The 17067-nt window shown below is 53.2% G+C and overlaps 1 protein-coding gene across 2 annotated transcripts; it reads left to right on the top strand.

The window, feature by feature from the left end:
* Positions 1–3876: 3876 nt before the first annotated feature.
* On the top strand, positions 3877–16794 carry HTR3A (5-hydroxytryptamine receptor 3A; the record flags this gene model as incomplete). 2 transcript variants are annotated; one of them, XM_082659199.1, is made up of 9 exons in its annotated part: positions 3877–3943; positions 6260–6426; positions 7423–7467; positions 9620–9729; positions 11116–11285; positions 13600–13760; positions 14081–14291; positions 14402–14623; positions 16496–16794. In XM_082659199.1, the coding sequence occupies 9 exons, from the start codon at positions 3877–3879 to the stop codon at positions 16792–16794; spliced, it is 1452 nt and encodes a 483-aa protein (XP_082515325.1). The 2 variants fall into 2 exon arrangements, with proteins under 2 accessions (XP_082515325.1, XP_082515326.1); XM_082659200.1 differs by having other exon boundaries at positions 3877–3951; positions 6283–6426.
* Between the last annotated feature and the right edge of the window lie 273 nt (positions 16795–17067).

The raw sequence follows: 17067 nt of genomic DNA, 5'->3' as shown, positions 1-17067 counted from the left end.
TGGCCTAATCAGTAGTAAATTCCCCTTCCTTCTCCTCCCCTTAGCGTGGAGGAAGAAGGTGGGGCATTCAGTATTGAGTACATATTAAGGGAAGAGATGAGGGAAGTAAGCAAAGGGATACATGAAGACTGAGACAGTCCACCTGTAGGGCACAGGGCACTCATTCTTCCTCGACCTAGTGTCCCAAAATAGCTTCATAGAGTCCCAAAAAGAACAGCATAACTTCACAGGCCCCTTGCCTGGGTGTCTTCATTCCTACTTCTTGCCTGCATGTGGAAGGTGGCAATATAAGCAGCCACCTCCTAGGAACAACCCTTGGTCATCTTGACCTTTGGGGGTCAATATTGAGAGAAAAAGCCCCAATGTATCACTTACTTCAGAATCTCCATCCTGTCTGGTTAGAGGGCTAGAAAAACAGCCTTTTCCTCAGGTGGCAAGACAAGAAATAACCCCATCCTTCTAATGAAGCCCCACCTCATGCCCCCAGACTCTACAGCGTAATATCAGACTCCAAAACTCTAGCATCACGTCCATACCATGAGGAGGGGCTACAGAGGTCACCAGTTCCACATTTACTGTGCAGCCCATACCTGACATTCACAGAGCTTTGCTGGGACCAGGATGGTGGAGTGCGGTGTTTCTGAATCCATTTTGTAGTGGGGAAAATAGTACACTTAACAGTCCATTAAGTTATCATATATTCTACTTGTGACACACCTCAATAAAAATATCTTTAATTAGCAGGCTTGTGAGCCTACCCTTTCAACAAAACCAATCAAGGCAAGAATGTGGACCCCCATGCATTCCCGGGATTGGAGCCAGGGTCCAATCAGCCTGGGTCTAAATCCAGAGATGCTCTGGGATTCAGTGCAATCAGGTGGTTAAAAGCCCAGGCTTCCGAGTCTATAAGACTTAATACCATGTTCTCCACTTATTGGCTATGTAAGGTTGCTTAACTTCTCTGTGCCTCAATTTCCTCACCGGCAATACGGGAATAGTATCTTCTTCATAGGAAGTAAGGATTAAATGTCATAAAGAGCTTAGCACAGTGCCTGGCACACAGTATGCTTGGTAAATAGCAGGCCATTCCAAGGACCGGTGCCTTATTAGAGAACAGGTCGTGATGAGACCTGATGGGACATCGAGGAAAGAAAAACCCAGAGAGAAGGGACCCTTCAATGTCTGAAGACACTGTTCCTCTTCTCTCCTTCCTATAAAGGCCACTGCTGCCTCTTTGGGCAGGGGAACTAGGAAAACTGATCCTCCTGGTTTCCACCCTCTCCATGAATAGACAACACCTAAGTTGTTCAGCCTCCAGGCCAGGATGTGTCAGGTCCCTGGAACTAGGTGGCAGAAAGGCTGCCCCCAAGCCACCCCCAGAGCAAAGAGAGGTGGGTCTCACAGGGGCTCCGTGAGCGAGAACCAAGCCTGGGTGTCCAACCAATGGGCTTCATGAATCCCTCTCCTCAAGGGGTTGGGGGAGGATAAAGCTCTATCTCCCATTTAGCACCATAATGAGAAACCATATGCTTTCCCCAGCCCTTCTCTAGCCAGTGGGCCTCTAGTGGGGCCACATGTTACTACAGGCTGCAGAATTTTTATAGGTTTATAGGTTTTAAAAGATCAGGTTCTTTGGTGGTAAACGTTTTACAGACCAGTAAAAATCTACTGGAGGAGATGGGAAGCACACAGCTGTAATGGGAAGGGCTGGAACCACGCGTCTGGAGGATCTCAGCTCCATCCATAAGTAGCTTTGGGAACTGAGGCAAGTCCTGGAGGCTCTCTGGGCTCTGTGTTTTAACCTGGAAAATGGGAGCAAGAAAAGTGGTTAAAGGACTGTGTCATGGGACAGCATCATGAATGTGTGGAAAGCTCCAGGCACACATGTGAACACAGTCCTCCTTCCCATGGTTCTGGGAGCATCTGGACACAGAGGAAGGCCTGCAGACCCTACAGCCTCCGAGCTTTTCATTACCCACACTGGATGGCTGCCATCTGTGCGTCTGCCTCCCTGGGAGGAGCCTGGCCGTCTGCAGGCAGAGCTCAGGAATCAAATTAGCCAGGCCTCTGCTTTTCCCTCATCCCCACTGGCCAAGGAGAGTTCATCAAGGCCTCACACTAATTCTTGTCTTATTTTAAAGGGGCAGAAGTGACTCCAGAGTTTCATCGGAGGCAATTTACACCCCGCCACTGGCCACGGCTCCAGCTCCCCTTGTCTGTTGTGCCATCACGTCCATTAATTTCTTCAAGAGAAACCTGATTGCTGCTCCATCAGAGAGACGCACGGGCAATACATCTCCATTGGAGGCCGTGGCCTGCCCGACTTGCTCTAATTCTGTTACCTAAGAAGCTAATTCTCTAATGCACACGCTGGGCAGAAGACATCCTCTTCCCTCCCTAACACAATCGGGCAGTCCCAGAGGGTCCCAGGAGCTCACTGCAGAAATGAAAGCTTGGGGTCCGTGGCACAGGGTCTCTAGGCTTCCTTACTGTCCCCGAGATGGTCCACCGCAGTATGGAGAGCCCATTGCCCAGAGTCCCATTCAGGGAGGGTCAGCCACATTCAGGCCACCTGGGGCTCACGGCTCAGCCCCTTCCTGCTGCCTCTGCTTCACCTTTCCCCTCCTCTTTCTTCTCTTCTTTTCCTCCTTCTTTTCCTCTATTTGTCCCCCTCCTTCCTTGCCTTTTACTTCTATTTTCCTCTTCCTTCTCAGTTTCCTACCGAGTTTTCTTTCTCTTCTTCCTTTTCTGCTTCTTTTTACTTTTTTTTTTTTTGCGGTACGCGGGCCTCTCACTGCTGTGGCCTCTCCCGTTGCGGAGCACAGGCTCCGGACGCACAGGCTCAGCGGCCACGGCTCACGGGCCCAGCCGCTTCGTGGCATGTGGGATCTTCCCGGACTGGGGCACGAACCCGTGTCCCCTGCATCGGCAGGCGGACTCTCAACCACTGCGCCACCAGGGAAGCTTTCTTTTTACTTTTTTACTTCTCCCCCTTCTTCTCCAGACCCCCCCTTTCTATAGTTTACCTTCTGTTTCTTTTCAGCTTCCTCTTGTCCCTTTTTCTCCTCCAGCTTCGGTGCTGCCCCTTTTAGATCAAGTTCAGTGTCTGAGGCTCCTTCCTGGCTTGCTGTCTCTGGAGGGTTTGGCTCGGTGGAAGGAATGGGCCCCAGGCCACGTTGGCCTGGGCTTGGAGCAAAATACAGCGGGGCGGGGGGTGCCTCATGTTTACCCACAGGGAGCCCAAGGATACAGAATGGGACATTCTGTATCCTTGTGTGTGTGTGTGCGTGTGGCAGGGGAGCAGTTAAATGTGTATTTGCTCTTTAATGATAATGGCCAGTCACCCGCTTAGCTAGGGGCACTGTGTCACCTGTGGAGTTAAAGCATGGTCCTCCTGCTTCTCGGACCCCACCCCACCCTGCCCCAGCCCGATGCTACCGACGGGCATAAATGAAGGCAGCAGCCTAAAGCACCTCCCAGTGGACAGGCTGCACCCTTGCTCCAGGAGCTCCTGAAGCCCCCTGACGCCAAGTTGCTCCTTGGGGAACTTGGCCAGGCCACCTGGCTGAATGGGTGGACTGAGCTCTGTCTGCATGACATCAACCTGGTGGGCTCCCCTCTCACTGGCTCCCTCTTCTTCCTTCCCCGCCCTGAAACCTGATCCAGCTGAAGGATTGATTGCAGGAAAACTTGGCGGCTTCCCAGCCCTGGTGGCCGGGGCAGTGCGAGGCTGCAGCCTCCGAAGGTGCAGTGAGCAGCCAGCTGGGAGAGGCAGGCTGGCTGAGACATGAGGCTGGCAGAGCGCAGGCAGGCTGGTCCTCAGCAGGGCTCACCCTGAAGGCCACTCGAGGCGTCCGACACCGCCAGAAGCTCGCCATGCTGCTGTGGGTGCCGCAGGCGCTGCTTGCCTTGCTTCTGCCCACGCTCCTGGCCCAGGGAGAAGGTAAGGAGGCCGTGGGGAAGCACGCAGGACCTGCTGGCAGCTACAGAGGTGGGAGAGGGGATGCTTGGCCCCTCCAGAAGTTGAGGGAAAGAGGGTTTTGGAGTGGGTGGGGCTACAAGCAAGTTAGGGATCTTACTGCATATGAGCAGGAGAGGATTTTAACACACTGGGATCCAGCTAGAAATTGGGGATGTTGAACGTTGGGTGAGAGCAGGGCTTGCAGAGAGGGGCCCTGAGCTGTGTGGGAAATGCTTAGACAGGCATGGGACAGGGGCTCCTCTCTTTTTGCCCTGCCCCCAAACTCATCGAAGGGCAGCTGCAAGGGAACTTTGAGCTCATTTGGTCCACCCTTTCTTGTTATAAATGGGAATGCTGTGGACCAGAGATGGGGAGTAATTCACTCAGGGTCACACAGCTCCTTAGCAGTAGAGTGGAGACCAGAATGAATGTCATCATGTTTCCCCAGCTTCACTGCTTTTGTTGCATGGGTTCTCTAAAGTTCCTTCCAGGGCTAACCTCTAATAGCACCAAACTTTTCTCTGCATTCCCCCACCCATCCCTTTCCGCCTCCTGGGGACACAGGGCGCTTTGGTCACAAAAGGATCCATTTCCTTTTGCTGCAGACAATATTTGTTCCCCATTTGGGAAGGTTTTCTCTCCATCCAGAGCAGGGTTGAAGCTGGGGCTGGGGCACAGTTAGGATGTGCTTAATTGGACAGATCTGAAGGGCTTCTGGGCACAATGATTTTCCTCCCATGAGCTGTCGTTTGGGGAAACTCAGCCCAGGATGAGTAGGCCTGGGCTGCAAGTTAGGACTGTGGTCTGGAGTTTCCTTAGCTGAAGAGAAGCTCTGTCCCTCCCAGCATTGGTCCTTTGCTCTGAGGCCTGCAGGACCCAGACTTGTTCTGTCCAAAGTGATCAGAGTCCCAGACAGTAGGATCTGAGCTGCCGTGTAGTGAAGACACACAGGGACCTGGGTTTGAATTTCATTTCCTTCCCTTGCAGGGCACGGCACTCGTCTTTCTGAGCCTTGGGGGGCCTCACCAAGGCTTCTGAGCCTTACCTTCTTTATCTATAAATGGGGTGTCATGATACTCACTCCAGTGGGCTCTCCTAAGACTGCAATGAACAATATGTTCATTGATATTTTTTCAAAGGGGACACTCAATAAATGTCCTCTTGTCTTCCTCTCTCTCTGCTCTTCTCTGCCTTTCTGAGGGAAGCTGAAAGTTTATCAGGGGCAGGTGGGTGAGGGGCGGGAAGGGGTTCTGCAGGACCAACTTGCTGTGGAGGTCCACACATGATAGATGAGATGGGAGAAGAAGCAGCCTTGTCGAGAGAAAGCCGGGCCTGCTGGCCCCTGGTCTGTGAAAGACCCTGGTCTCCCTCTGCCAGCCCCTCACGGCCTTGCAGCCTGTGCCCTGGTCCTCCAAGTTGTTCCCCTCCCCGACCCCGTCTTTCACCTTCATATTTCTGGCACCTTTCGGGAGGTGCTTCTACTGTTTCCCGGACGGACAACTGAGGTGCTCATGAAGTCCCCAGAGAGCGGGGCTAGGGCCCAGGGGTTGGGGTTTCACTGCTTTATCTTTGCAGGCCTCCTGCTCTGGGGACCGTTTGGTTTCTCCTCACTTCCTCCACACCTCAGCCCAGCCCTCTAGCTAACCCCATCACACCTGCCCATAAAGCTACCCTAGAAGGAGGCCTGGCAAACCCTCCCCAGGAGTTTCTGTGAGTGTGGAGAGGGGGCAGGGATCTCCTCTGGGTAGATTTTGCAGGAGGGAGAAGGAATGTCCATAGTCACTGGATGCCCCCCCTTTTCTCCTCGCCAGTTGCGGGCTGGGGTCAAGGGGACAGTGTGCTTTGCAGACGCTGAGATGTGACCTTGGCTGGGACTGACCCTCGGCAGACCATTGGGCTTAGAAATTGTGCACTTGGGGACACGCTTTCCAGTATCACACCCGAGGGCCAGCTCCCCTCTATCTCCCAGAGCCCCTCATGCAGGGCCCCGTGGGCCCACCTCCTCTGGGCAGGCAGCTTCTCTCAACCCTTCTGAGCCCTTGGCCTACTTGAGACCGCACCTGTCTTGTGGCACCTGCGTTCACAGCCCAGCTCCCTTCTCATGTAAATGGGTGCCTAGGCTGCCCTTAGGAGACGGTATCTTTGGATTTGGGCATATGCTCTGGTGATGGGAATTTCAGCTGTGGGAGTATCTGGGAAGGGTGGGGACACTTTCCTTTTAATAGCTTTCAAACCAGGGCCAGAGAACTGGGGGAGACTCAGGCTCTGTTGTCTGATTTGAACTGTTCTCCTTCCCAGCCAAGCACAGGCGGGGCCCCCAGGCCCGGAACGCCTCCAGGCCAGCTCTGCTGCGGCTGTCAGATCACCTCCTGGCCAACTACAAGAAGGGTGTGCGGCCTGTGCGGGACTGGAGGACGCCGACCACGGTGTCCATTGATGTCATCGTCTACGCCATCCTCAGCGTGGTGAGCGCCTGTCCCCACTGCCTGGCTCAGAGGTGGGCCTTCTGGGTGGGAGGCCATGTGAGACCAAGTCACCCCCAGGCAACTCGGTGGGCATTCAAGCACCCACAGCACCTGTGCTCTGGCACCACGGCTCAGGACAGCTGCCCAAACCAGAAAACTGGGGTCACCTTCATGGCTGCCCCTCCTGTACCCTACAGCCAGAGGGTCACTCAGCACATGCGGTTTTCACAGTCGTACCTACCCGTGTGAGCTGTGTGAGGGTTCAGACCGTCCTATTTGTCTCTACACCCTTGCTGTCTTACACACGTCCTTGGTACACGGCGGGTGTTACTAACTCGTCGTTGAGGAATTAATCCTAAATAAATCAATTAATCAATTACTGAAGTAGGATGGGGTGCACTGCCCAGCCGAGGAGGTCGGACATTGGGCAGAGATAAATGAGAGGATATTGCAAGACTCAGGGCACTGCACTGGGGTAGGATGGGTGGAATGGACTTCTCTGGCTGTCTCTACTAGAGTCAGTTGGCCGTTTCAGGAAGGGAAATTGGGAATTGGATCGAAGGGAGGGATAGTGATGGATTTTTCATCCTGTGTGGTTTTGTACAGCTTGACTCCATGCTAGAGTAGGAGATAGATACACATATAAATGTACGGATATACATCTATATGATGCTGTTATATGTCTTCTATCATTATCTTCTATTGTGTTATAAATGTATATGTAAAATACACACAACAGAATAGAAGATAATAGAAGACACACACACACACACACACACACACGATGTTAAAAAAGAAATCACTGGACTTCTCTCTAGGTGTGTCCTAGTAAAAAACCAACTCTTCCTGGCTCACCCCTTTTCCTCCACCTCATTTCCTCACTCTCACTTCCCAAGGGAACAGAGACACAGAGCAGCAGCTCCTGCTGGGGTTGGTGTGCGCAAGGGGCCTGCAGCCCACAGGGCCGCTTACGCTGAGTTCCCGTTCTTTCCACAGGATGAGAAGAATCAGGTGCTGACCACGTACATCTGGTACCGGCAGGTGAGCTGACCAGTCCCTGCCCCTCCCCCACCCCCATTTCCTCGGACTGGGGCTCCTACATCTCAAAGGAGTCAGGATCTCAGAGGCCTTGGGGAGGGGAGGGGAGGGGAGGGGAGGGGAGGGAAGAGGTGGGAGGCCTACTCACGAGATCCAGGATCTCCTGGGTCTGGACCCCTCTAACCTCAGGACTGGGAGAAGGCGGCTTAAAGATTGGTGGGGCTTCCCTGGTGGCGCAGTGGTTGAGAGTCCGCCTGCCGATGCAGGGGACACGGGTTCGTGCCCCGGTCTGGGAAGATCCCACATGCCGCGGAGCGGCTGGGCCCGTGAGCCATGGCCCCTGAGCCTGCGCATCCGGAGCTTGTGCTCCGCAAGGGGAGAGGCCACAACAGTGAGAGGCCCGCGTACCGCAAAAAAAAAAAAAAAAAAAGATTGGTGGAGGACGAATCCTCCACACCCTGGTTTCTGAAGTTTTTCACAGCCTCGCAAACATGTGCTTTTCCCACCTCTGTTGCTCAAACACCTCAGTGACTGGTAGCTCAGAAGGCAGTCACTTTGCTTTGAAACAGCTCTAATTGCTAGAAAGTTCTTCCTTCTTTAAAGCCAAATTGGATGACAACCAAATTGGGCGATTGAAACAGGATGATTCCATCCAGTTAGTCTCCCCATCCCCGGCCATTTGCCCGCTCTTCCGGCTTCTGAAGGGCAGCACTCAGGCACTGGTGTGTGGAAGGCTGAGAGGCCTTGGCGGCATTTCCGGCTTGGAGCTGCCGGGGGAGGGCAGGAGACAGTGCGGGCTGCCGTCCACAGGCTGGTCCTGCTCTGGCAGCCCCTGAGGCTGTGGGGAAGACATCAGAGCAGGAGGGGACACCAAAGTGACTGAAGAGAGGACAGCAGGAGGCGGGGGACAGTTCCTAGAAGGCAAACCCGAGAGAGGCTCTGAGGACACACCTGGTGCATGTGGGTCTCTGTTAAATCCCTCCCGCTCCTCGTGGGACAGGGAGTGGGGTGGAGGAAGAAGCCAGAATACTGATTCCTGACGTCCTGCTCCCTTTCTGCCTTAGCGAGATCTCTTAATACACAGCACACCTGCCTCAAGAGAGGGACCCAAGCCAGAACAGGCATTCTGGGGCTCCTTCCCCGGGACATCTGGCTTAAGTCCCACCTCTGGACCTCCAGGGTCACTTGTCTGCTCCAGCAGTAGGAGATGCCGATCTGCTATGTACCAGAAGCTGTGCTAAGTTACCAAATTAGACTCAGGTCCTGCCCACAATGAGCTCATAGACGAGTGGAGGCCACAGACACGTGACCAGACAATGCAACACAGCAAGATAGCCGCTCCTGTGCAGCAAAGAAAAGATGCCAATTGTGGGAGCAAAGCAGAGGCACTAAACTCAGCCTGGGGAGTAGGGGTCGTGGGAGGCTCCTGGAGAAGGAAACAGACAGATTCCTTGGTTACATCTGGAAGGATGGGTAAGACTCACCTCGATAAAGAAGACAGGACTGCAGTGTGGGGGGAGCAGGATACGCAGCGATGCAGAGGTTTTGACAATGTTTAATTCCATGTGGCTGGAGTGTAGACTCCACAGAGAGCCATGGCAAGAAAAATGAGGCTGGAGAGATAGGTGGAGGCCAGATCAGGTGGGCCTTTGTTGTCCATGATCCTAATGGCAGTGGAGCTCCACTGAAGACTTTTAAGCAAAGGAGTGACATGATGAAATTTACATTTTAGATCAGTCATTCCGGCAGGATAGTGGAGGAGGCATTGATCAAAATTTAGTAATAACCATCTCTACCCCGTGAGGTGCATGCTATTATCCCTGTTTACACATGTGGCGATCAAGACCCAAGAAGCAATTTGTCTAAGATCCCTCAGTTGGTGGCTAGGGGGTTTATAACATTATTAATGATTGAATACCTTCCCGGGGAGAGGCTGCATCCGTCTGTGTTGTATTCGCATGTAGGGATGTGTGAGTACAGAGGTTGGGGGACATCTGGGTACTGCTGAGTGGTCTGGGTGCCACTGACACCCAGATTCTCCCAAGAAGATGCCCACCTGTTGCCTGGGCTCCAAGTGGTGAAGTTGGCCTGAGTTGCGGACGACTCGGCCTGAGACGGACGGGGTAGCCTGTGACCGTTCCTGTCCCTCCCCTAGTACTGGACTGATGAGTTTCTCCAGTGGAACCCTGAGGACTTTGACAACATCACCAAGTTGTCCATCCCCACGGACAGCATCTGGGTCCCAGACATCCTCATCAATGAGTTGTGAGTACTGTCATCAGATACTGGGCAGCCAGGGGGCGGGAGACAGGATCACTGCTGTTGCATTTGAGATGCCCCACTAGACCTGCCGAACCATAGGTAAAGTTGAATCGGGACCCAATTCCCCTTTGTCTTTTTTCTCCCTTTCTTTTCCTTTTAGAAAACTCCTCTTTTTCTATGTCTGATGTTGAAACTCTGCACTTCTTGGTCCAAGGGCCCCCTTCCCCGGGAAGGGAGGCCAGTGAATGAATCCACACTGAATCATAATAGTCTAACGAGGAACGGCTGTGTTTTTAAAAGGGACAGTTACATTGCTGAAAGGAATGAAGTGCTAACGGTGGTTACCGCTCCTGGTCACGAAGGAGATTTGGGGCCGGGAGACACTCAAACTTTCAAGTCACACATGTGCCTCACTGGCCACAAATTGCACCCCCGATATGAAGGGGGTCCCACCAGCCTTTATTCCTAGCCGCCAACATTCCTTCTCCCCATTCTTCAGGCTCCACTGCCTGGGTTTCTGAATCCAAGGTCTGGGAAGATGGCTGGGGAGATACACAGAAGGAGAAGGTGGTGGGGGCCAGTTGCCCTCCACCCAGTACCCCCCGCATCACCCAGTTCCAGGGGTGCCATTCACCTTGTTATTTGGGGAGGCAGCTGACTCAGAGCCCCGGCCTTGCATAGCTCAGGCTGGAGGGATCGGGGAGCCCCAGTTTCTGGCTGGATCTCCAGCTTGAACAGTGACGTAGCCTTGGTCTTGACTTCTCATCTCTCAGCCTGATGTCGCAGAAGGCTCTGCAGGCTCAGGGTCCGAGGCTCAGCCGCAGTGCTTGCTTAGAAGGGCCCGGCCCGGGGTTGGCTGACAGAACAGGATGAAGTTAGCAGGACTTTGCTGTTTTGTTCCGATTCCTCTCACTGATTTTGCCAGTTCCTTCCCCCCTGCCCCACCCCGGAAATGATGGTTTTCATTTCACAGGACTTCTAGGGATGGAACCCAAGGTCCTGCTCTCCCACCAAGCCTGCTCGTCACCATCAGGCTGGCGATCCTGGGGGCTGAGGTCTGCCCAGCCTGGGTGGGGGGGCGCATGGGGACGGCTGGGCATTCTCCTTACAGCCCATGGCTTGGGGGTCCATGGCCTCCTGGCCTGCCTTTTGTGGTGAGGTTGCCAGGGGAATAAATGAGAAATGCCCTTTACTGCTTGGAAAGTGGCCTTGGCAACGGCAGGTGACGAAACCTAAGATAGATAAGAAGCTTGGAAAAACGGAGGCCAGACAAAACTGCCAGGTTGTCTTGCTGCCTAGACCCTCCCTGCCGAGTAGCTCAGAGACCTTCAGACTCCCACGGCCTCACCTGCTTCTTGAATCCCAAACCGACCCATCTTCCCTGGCCAGTGTGGATGTGGGGAAGTCTCCAAATATCCCGTACGTGTATGTCCGGCATCATGGAGAGGTCCAGAACTACAAGCCCCTCCAGGTGGTGACCGCCTGTAGCCTCGACATCTACAACTTCCCCTTCGATGTACAGAACTGCTCGCTGACCTTCACCAGCTGGCTGCACACCAGTGAGTCTGTGGGCTTCGGGAGGCGGGAGCACACGTTGGGGGTGCCCGGGGTGCCCGCTTGAGGAGCACACCCTAGGATGCAGTCTCCCTCTTCCAACTTGATCACCCCTTGTTTTTTAATGTTGCTGAGCCTCTGTTTCCTTATCTTCCAAATGGCACTACCATTGTTGCCCTTGTCGCCTCCCTCAGTTGTCATAAGGATTGAATGAGACAGTGTAAACTGACGGCAAGATGCTCAGGGACAATTCTTTCCCAATATCACAAGTAGGATCTGGCACGAAATGTCTTTCAAATCCAGCCACTTCTCCACTGATGGACCCTCCCCCCAGTGCAAGCAACCCTCATCTCCTGCCCAGGTTGTTGCAGTAGCCTCCTAGCTGTCCCCACCCATTCATTCTTCCTCCTTCCCCCCCATTCATGCTCCTCACAGCAGCCAGGGAGATCTCATTAAAATGCAGATCTGATCATGTCACTGTCTGCTTCCCTGAGACACAATCCAAATCTCTTACCTGGCCGAGAGGCCCCTGCAAAGTGTGGCCACCCCTCCGGCCTCACCTGGCGTGCGCTCCCCAGCCCAGCTGCCTGCCTTCCTGGGCCCCAGAGCCCCTTGCTCTTTCCTTTACTCACATGCTGCTTCCTCTCCTAGGCCAACGTGTCCCTCCCCCTCCCTCCCCCTTTCCCCTTTCTGCCCCACTGCCCCCCCCCACAGCTGGGCCAACTCCTCTACAGTCCTCCTAATCACAGTGTCCCCGTCCGTGCCCCAGGGAAACCCCCTCTCATCCCCCAGACGAGGCATCCCCAGCACTCAACTTCTTAGTCTCCTCTTCTCCCCACTTCTAGTCACTTGTAAGGACTTGTTCAATGTCTACCCCTCCAGATAGAAACTTAGAGAGGGCAGCGACATGATTTCTATCCACCATTGGTCTATCCACCAAAGGAAGACGCTCGGTAAACTTTTATTGAGTGGACAAACGTTAGGTGCCCAGTATGGTCTGGTGAAGTGAGAATTGCCCTACTGCAAAAGGGCATCCTCCAGTTCTATCCTGATTTTATTGCATTAACTGTAAATGGCAAAGGTAATACCTAACTCCCTTGAACAAAAGCCATAATTACAGGGACTTCCCTAGCAGTCCAGTGGTTAAGATTCTGCCCTTCCACTGCAGGGGTTCGATTCCTGGTCGGGGAACGAAGATCCTGCATGCCACACAGCGCGGCAAAATAAATTTTTTTTAAAGCCGTAATTACAAATAATCTTTGATCTTTGACCTTTACTCTCAGTCCCAAAATCTTACCAACAACTCCCCACACCAAGATTTAACAATTTTTCAGTACAAACTTCACATAATATGTTCTTCCAGATCCTACTCTCTCCTTTGAATATCTACACATACATACACATCTATGGAAAGTGCCTGGAAATTGTCTTATAGGTTTTTATTTTACATGAATGTAAAATATTTCATGTTCTATTATATACTGGTATCTGAGCCTTTTTACTCAACAACAGGTCTTGGACATTTTTCCAAGTTACTGCAGATTTAGCTCTTCCTCATCAATTTTGACCGCTGTAGAATAGCTTATGATTTGGACTGCATGATACCTTATCAAGCATTTTCCTGATTGGTAGCCATTTAGATCTTCCCCAATATTTTGCTGCAGTGGATACTTCTGTCCTTTTGTGCATATGTATATCTGTTTCTCTAGTACTGATACAGAGCAGTATAACTGCTGTTCTATAAGTGAGTATAATAATAAGTGCTTATTTTCCTAGTTCACCTTTAAAGACAGGCAGCTCTATCAAGGCAAAGGTGAGGAAAGCTGTCTCTTGCTCATTGTCTAAATGAGAAACTCTAACAGGAAACCTAGAAAGGTGCTTGAAGGGCTGTGTGTGTGTGTGTGTGTGTGTGTGTGTGAGAGAGAGAGAGAGAGAGAGAGAGAGAGAGAGGGAGAGAGAGAGAGAGAGAGAGAGAGAAACAAACAGACAGACAGAGACAGAGATAGACAGAGAGAGAAAGACAGAGAGAGACAGAGACAAAGACAGAAACAGAAACAGAGAGAGAGAAGAGAACTTCCTAATAAATGGTTCGCTGGTTCTTGGCATTTTGCTGTGTTCCCACCCAAGACTTCGTCTCCCTTGTTACAGCCCCACTGCACAGACAGGTACAGTGTGCACTATTACCTCATCGTATAGCTGAGAAAGCTGAGGCTGAAGATTAAGAGCTGAGGCTTGAGCCCCACCACGTGGGTGCTGCCCCCCCACCACAGGCACACCCCTGGCTCAGACTCCAAAGCTGCTTGATTTCTCCTGTCTCAGTCCAGGACATCAACCTCTCCCTGTGGCGTCTGCCGGAAAAGGTGAAACTGGACAGGAGCATCTTCATGAACCAGGGCGAGTGGGAGCTGCTGGGGGTGCTGACCCAGTTTCAGGAGTTCAGTATAGAAAGCAGCGACTGTTACGCAGAGATGAAGTTCTACGTGAGTCGGACAGGATGCGGATGTGGGTAAAACAATGAGTAAAGTCACACCCAGGTAGACTTAAGGAGGCATAGCCCTTTCCCAGCTCACACTCTTCCCTCAGTGAAGTAGGTGGGGAAACGCAACTGAATTGTCCTTTACTTCTCCTGAACAGCCTCAAGCCTGGATCTGGAGGCGGAATATGGGGTCTGCCCGTCTCCTTTTCCGAGCCATCCAGGCTGCAAGCCCCACGAAGCAGGGGGGTCTGGGATGGGGTGGTGGTTCCTGGGTGCAGGACCCGTCTGCTCCCAGCTCCCCCAGAGCTCCTCTCTTGGTCCCAGGTGGTCATCCGCCGGCGGCCCCTGTTCTACGCCGTCAACCTGCTGCTGCCCAGTATTTTCCTCATGGTCATGGACATTGTAGGCTTCTACCTGCCCCCGGACAGTGGCGAGAGGGTCTCCTTCAAGATCACGCTCCTCCTGGGTTACTCGGTCTTCCTGATCATCGTGTCCGACACGCTGCCGGCCACGGCCATCGGCACGCCCCTCATCGGTAAGGCCCGCTCCCGGGGAAGAGCTCAGTGCAACCGAGGACCAGAGGAACCGGCCCTCTCCCACCTCCCATGTGTGTCCCCCACCCCCGCCCCACCCCGGGGTGCACAGGTGTCTACTTCGTCGTGTGCATGGCTCTTCTGGTGATCAGCTTGGCCGAGACCATCCTCATCGTGCGGCTGGTACATAAGCAGAACCTGCAGCAGCCAGTGCCTGCCTGGCTGCGGCACCTGGTCCTGGAGAGAGTCACCCTGCTCCTCTGCCTAGGGGAACAGTCGACTTCCCGGAGGCCCCCAGCCACCTCCCAAGCTCCCAAGACCGATGCCTACTCAGGTGAGAGAGGGAACTTCTGGCCTGGATGCAGGGACATGGGAGGGGTTCTCTGGAGGGCTAGCCAGGCCAGAGAGCCTGCGCAGGCCCTGGGAAGCGGGTACCGTCCTGCACAGAGAACCCACGGTGGACTTCAGCCAAAGGCATCAATCAAACCCTTTCCTCACCTTCGTATTTGCGCATCATCCCAGGTGGGGACGGAGAGGGGTTAGGAGTCCCAGAGGCTGAGCAGATCAGGAGCTGAGACCTCTGGGCTGAGGGTGGCCTCTCCTGGGATGGATCCCCAGGCGGGGGGGTCAAATGGATGCCCCTCGGGCACTTAGGGGACAGCTAGCCTCACGTGGTTCAGCACTGCATCCGGGTTCCTAACACTCTCTCATTAGAAACAGCCAAAGACCAGGTCCGTTAGAATTTCAAACACCTATAAGGCAGAGGGACAGGGCACAGAGGGACACTAAATTCCTCATGCCCCTGAGGAATTTGTCATCCTTGCTGTTGGCAGCGGCGGTGATTGGTTTGCTGGTTTCTTTCTTGAGCACTTTACCAGGTGTTTGCAAAGCAGTATCCTGCACTATCACAGGTAATTCTCATGGCAACTCAATAGGATCTTCACTCTAATTTTTCAATCAGCAAACAGAAGCACAGAGAAGCCAAATAGCCTGCCCTAAGTCACAGAGCCAGGACCCGGTGAACCCAAGCCCACCTGACTCTAAGCTGGTGTTTTAAACTCTCCACCCCACTCCCCTCCTTGCGTCTTCTTCCTGGCTGGGGCCAGGCCTTTTACAGAAGATGTTTGGTTAATCAAAGACCATCTCATCATGAGCTCGCGCGACAGCCTAATACCTAATTCAGCTGCTCACCTGGGGAAGGTAGTGATGCGAAGGTGTATTTTCTGGTCTAGAAGGATTCGAAGTCATGGAGAGGAGGGCAGTGAGGCAATATGATGTAGTGGACAGAGCAGTGGCTTTGGAGTCCAGATACCTGGGCCTTGGTGGCTTCCCCTTTGAATGATGCTCCAGCTGTGTCACCACGGGCTAGTCACAACCTCTCCGAGCTTTAGCATCTTCATGTGAAGAGTGTGGTTGGGAATTGCTCTTATTCTGCCTCTCTGTGGGGCTGCTGGGAGGCTCAAATGAAATAATGGATATCAAATTTCTGGGGAAGGCCCATGGGTTAAAAAAAATGCATGGGAAGGATAAATATCAAATTCATGATCTTGGTGATATGGGGAGGGAACGGAGGATGTGACTAAGGAGAGGTATACGCGGATCTTCCACTGTACTGGCTTTCTTTTTTTTTTTTTTAATGAACCATACTTTATTTATTTATTTATTTATTTATTTTGGGCTGCATTGGGTCTTCGTTGCTGTGCGCGGGCTTTTCTCTAGTTGCGGCGAGCGGGGGCTACTCTTCGTTGTGGTGCGTGGGCTTCTCATTGCGGTGGCTTCTCTTGCTGTGGAGCATGGACTCTAGGCACGCTGGCTTCAGTAGTTGTGGCACGTGGGCTCAGTAGTTGTGGTGCACGGGTTCAGTAGTTATGGCTTGTGGGCTCTAGAGCACAGGCTCAGTAGTTGTGGTGCACGGGCTTAGTTACTCCGTGGCATGTGGGATCTTCCGGACCAGGGCTCGAACCTGTGTCCCCTGCATTGGCAGGCGGGTTCTTAACCACTGCGCCGCCAGGGAAGTCCCTGTCCTGGCTTTCTTTATTTGTTTAAGTTGGATGGTGGGTACACAAATACGTAAGTTATTCTCTATACTTCTTTGGTCTAAGATTATAAATAATAAAAATGTCTGAGGCCTTAGAAACCTAAAGGTCAGTGTTCAAGCAAGGCTGCTGGGCCTGCCTCCTTTGCCAATGCTCTGCCCTTCTTCTAGACATGGCAAACCACTGCAGCCATTTGGGGGGATCCCGGGACTTGGAGAAGACCCCGAGGGGCAGTGGTAGCCCTCCCCCACCGCCGCGGGAGGCCTCCCTGGCGGTGCGTGGGCTGCTGCAGGAGCTGACCTCCATCCGGCACTTCCTGGAAAAACGGGAGGAGAGCCGAGAGGTGGCCCGGGAGTGGCTGCGCGTGGGCTCCGTGCTGGACAGGCTGCTCTTCCGCATCTACCTGCTGGCGGTGCTGGCCTACGGCGTCACCCTGGTCACGCTCTGGTCCGTCTGGCAGTATTCCTGAGTGGGTCCAGCCCAGTAGGGGGTGGGTAATGAGGCTGGTTAGGCCGGGGATGGGGGAATTTCAGGGCCCAGGGGATGCCAGGGACCTTCTCAAAACACATAAACAGTTCCATGCCTGTTTCCAATGCCAAGTCTCTCAGCAATCCCGAGACAGGGCCTTAACCCTTCCCCTAAAAACTTGGTGTTTAAGGCTTTTACATCCTCCACTCTCCTACAGGCCCATTATGGCTTTAAAACACACTATCTTAGATCAGGAGAAATCCACACATGCCCT

This window comes from Grampus griseus, assembly GCF_964374135.1.
Source record: "Grampus griseus genome assembly, chromosome: 8".
Classification (NCBI taxonomy): domain Eukaryota; kingdom Metazoa; phylum Chordata; class Mammalia; order Artiodactyla; family Delphinidae; genus Grampus; species Grampus griseus.
The sequence above is the reverse complement of the archived record's forward strand: the minus strand, read 5'-3'. Positions and strand labels throughout refer to the sequence as shown.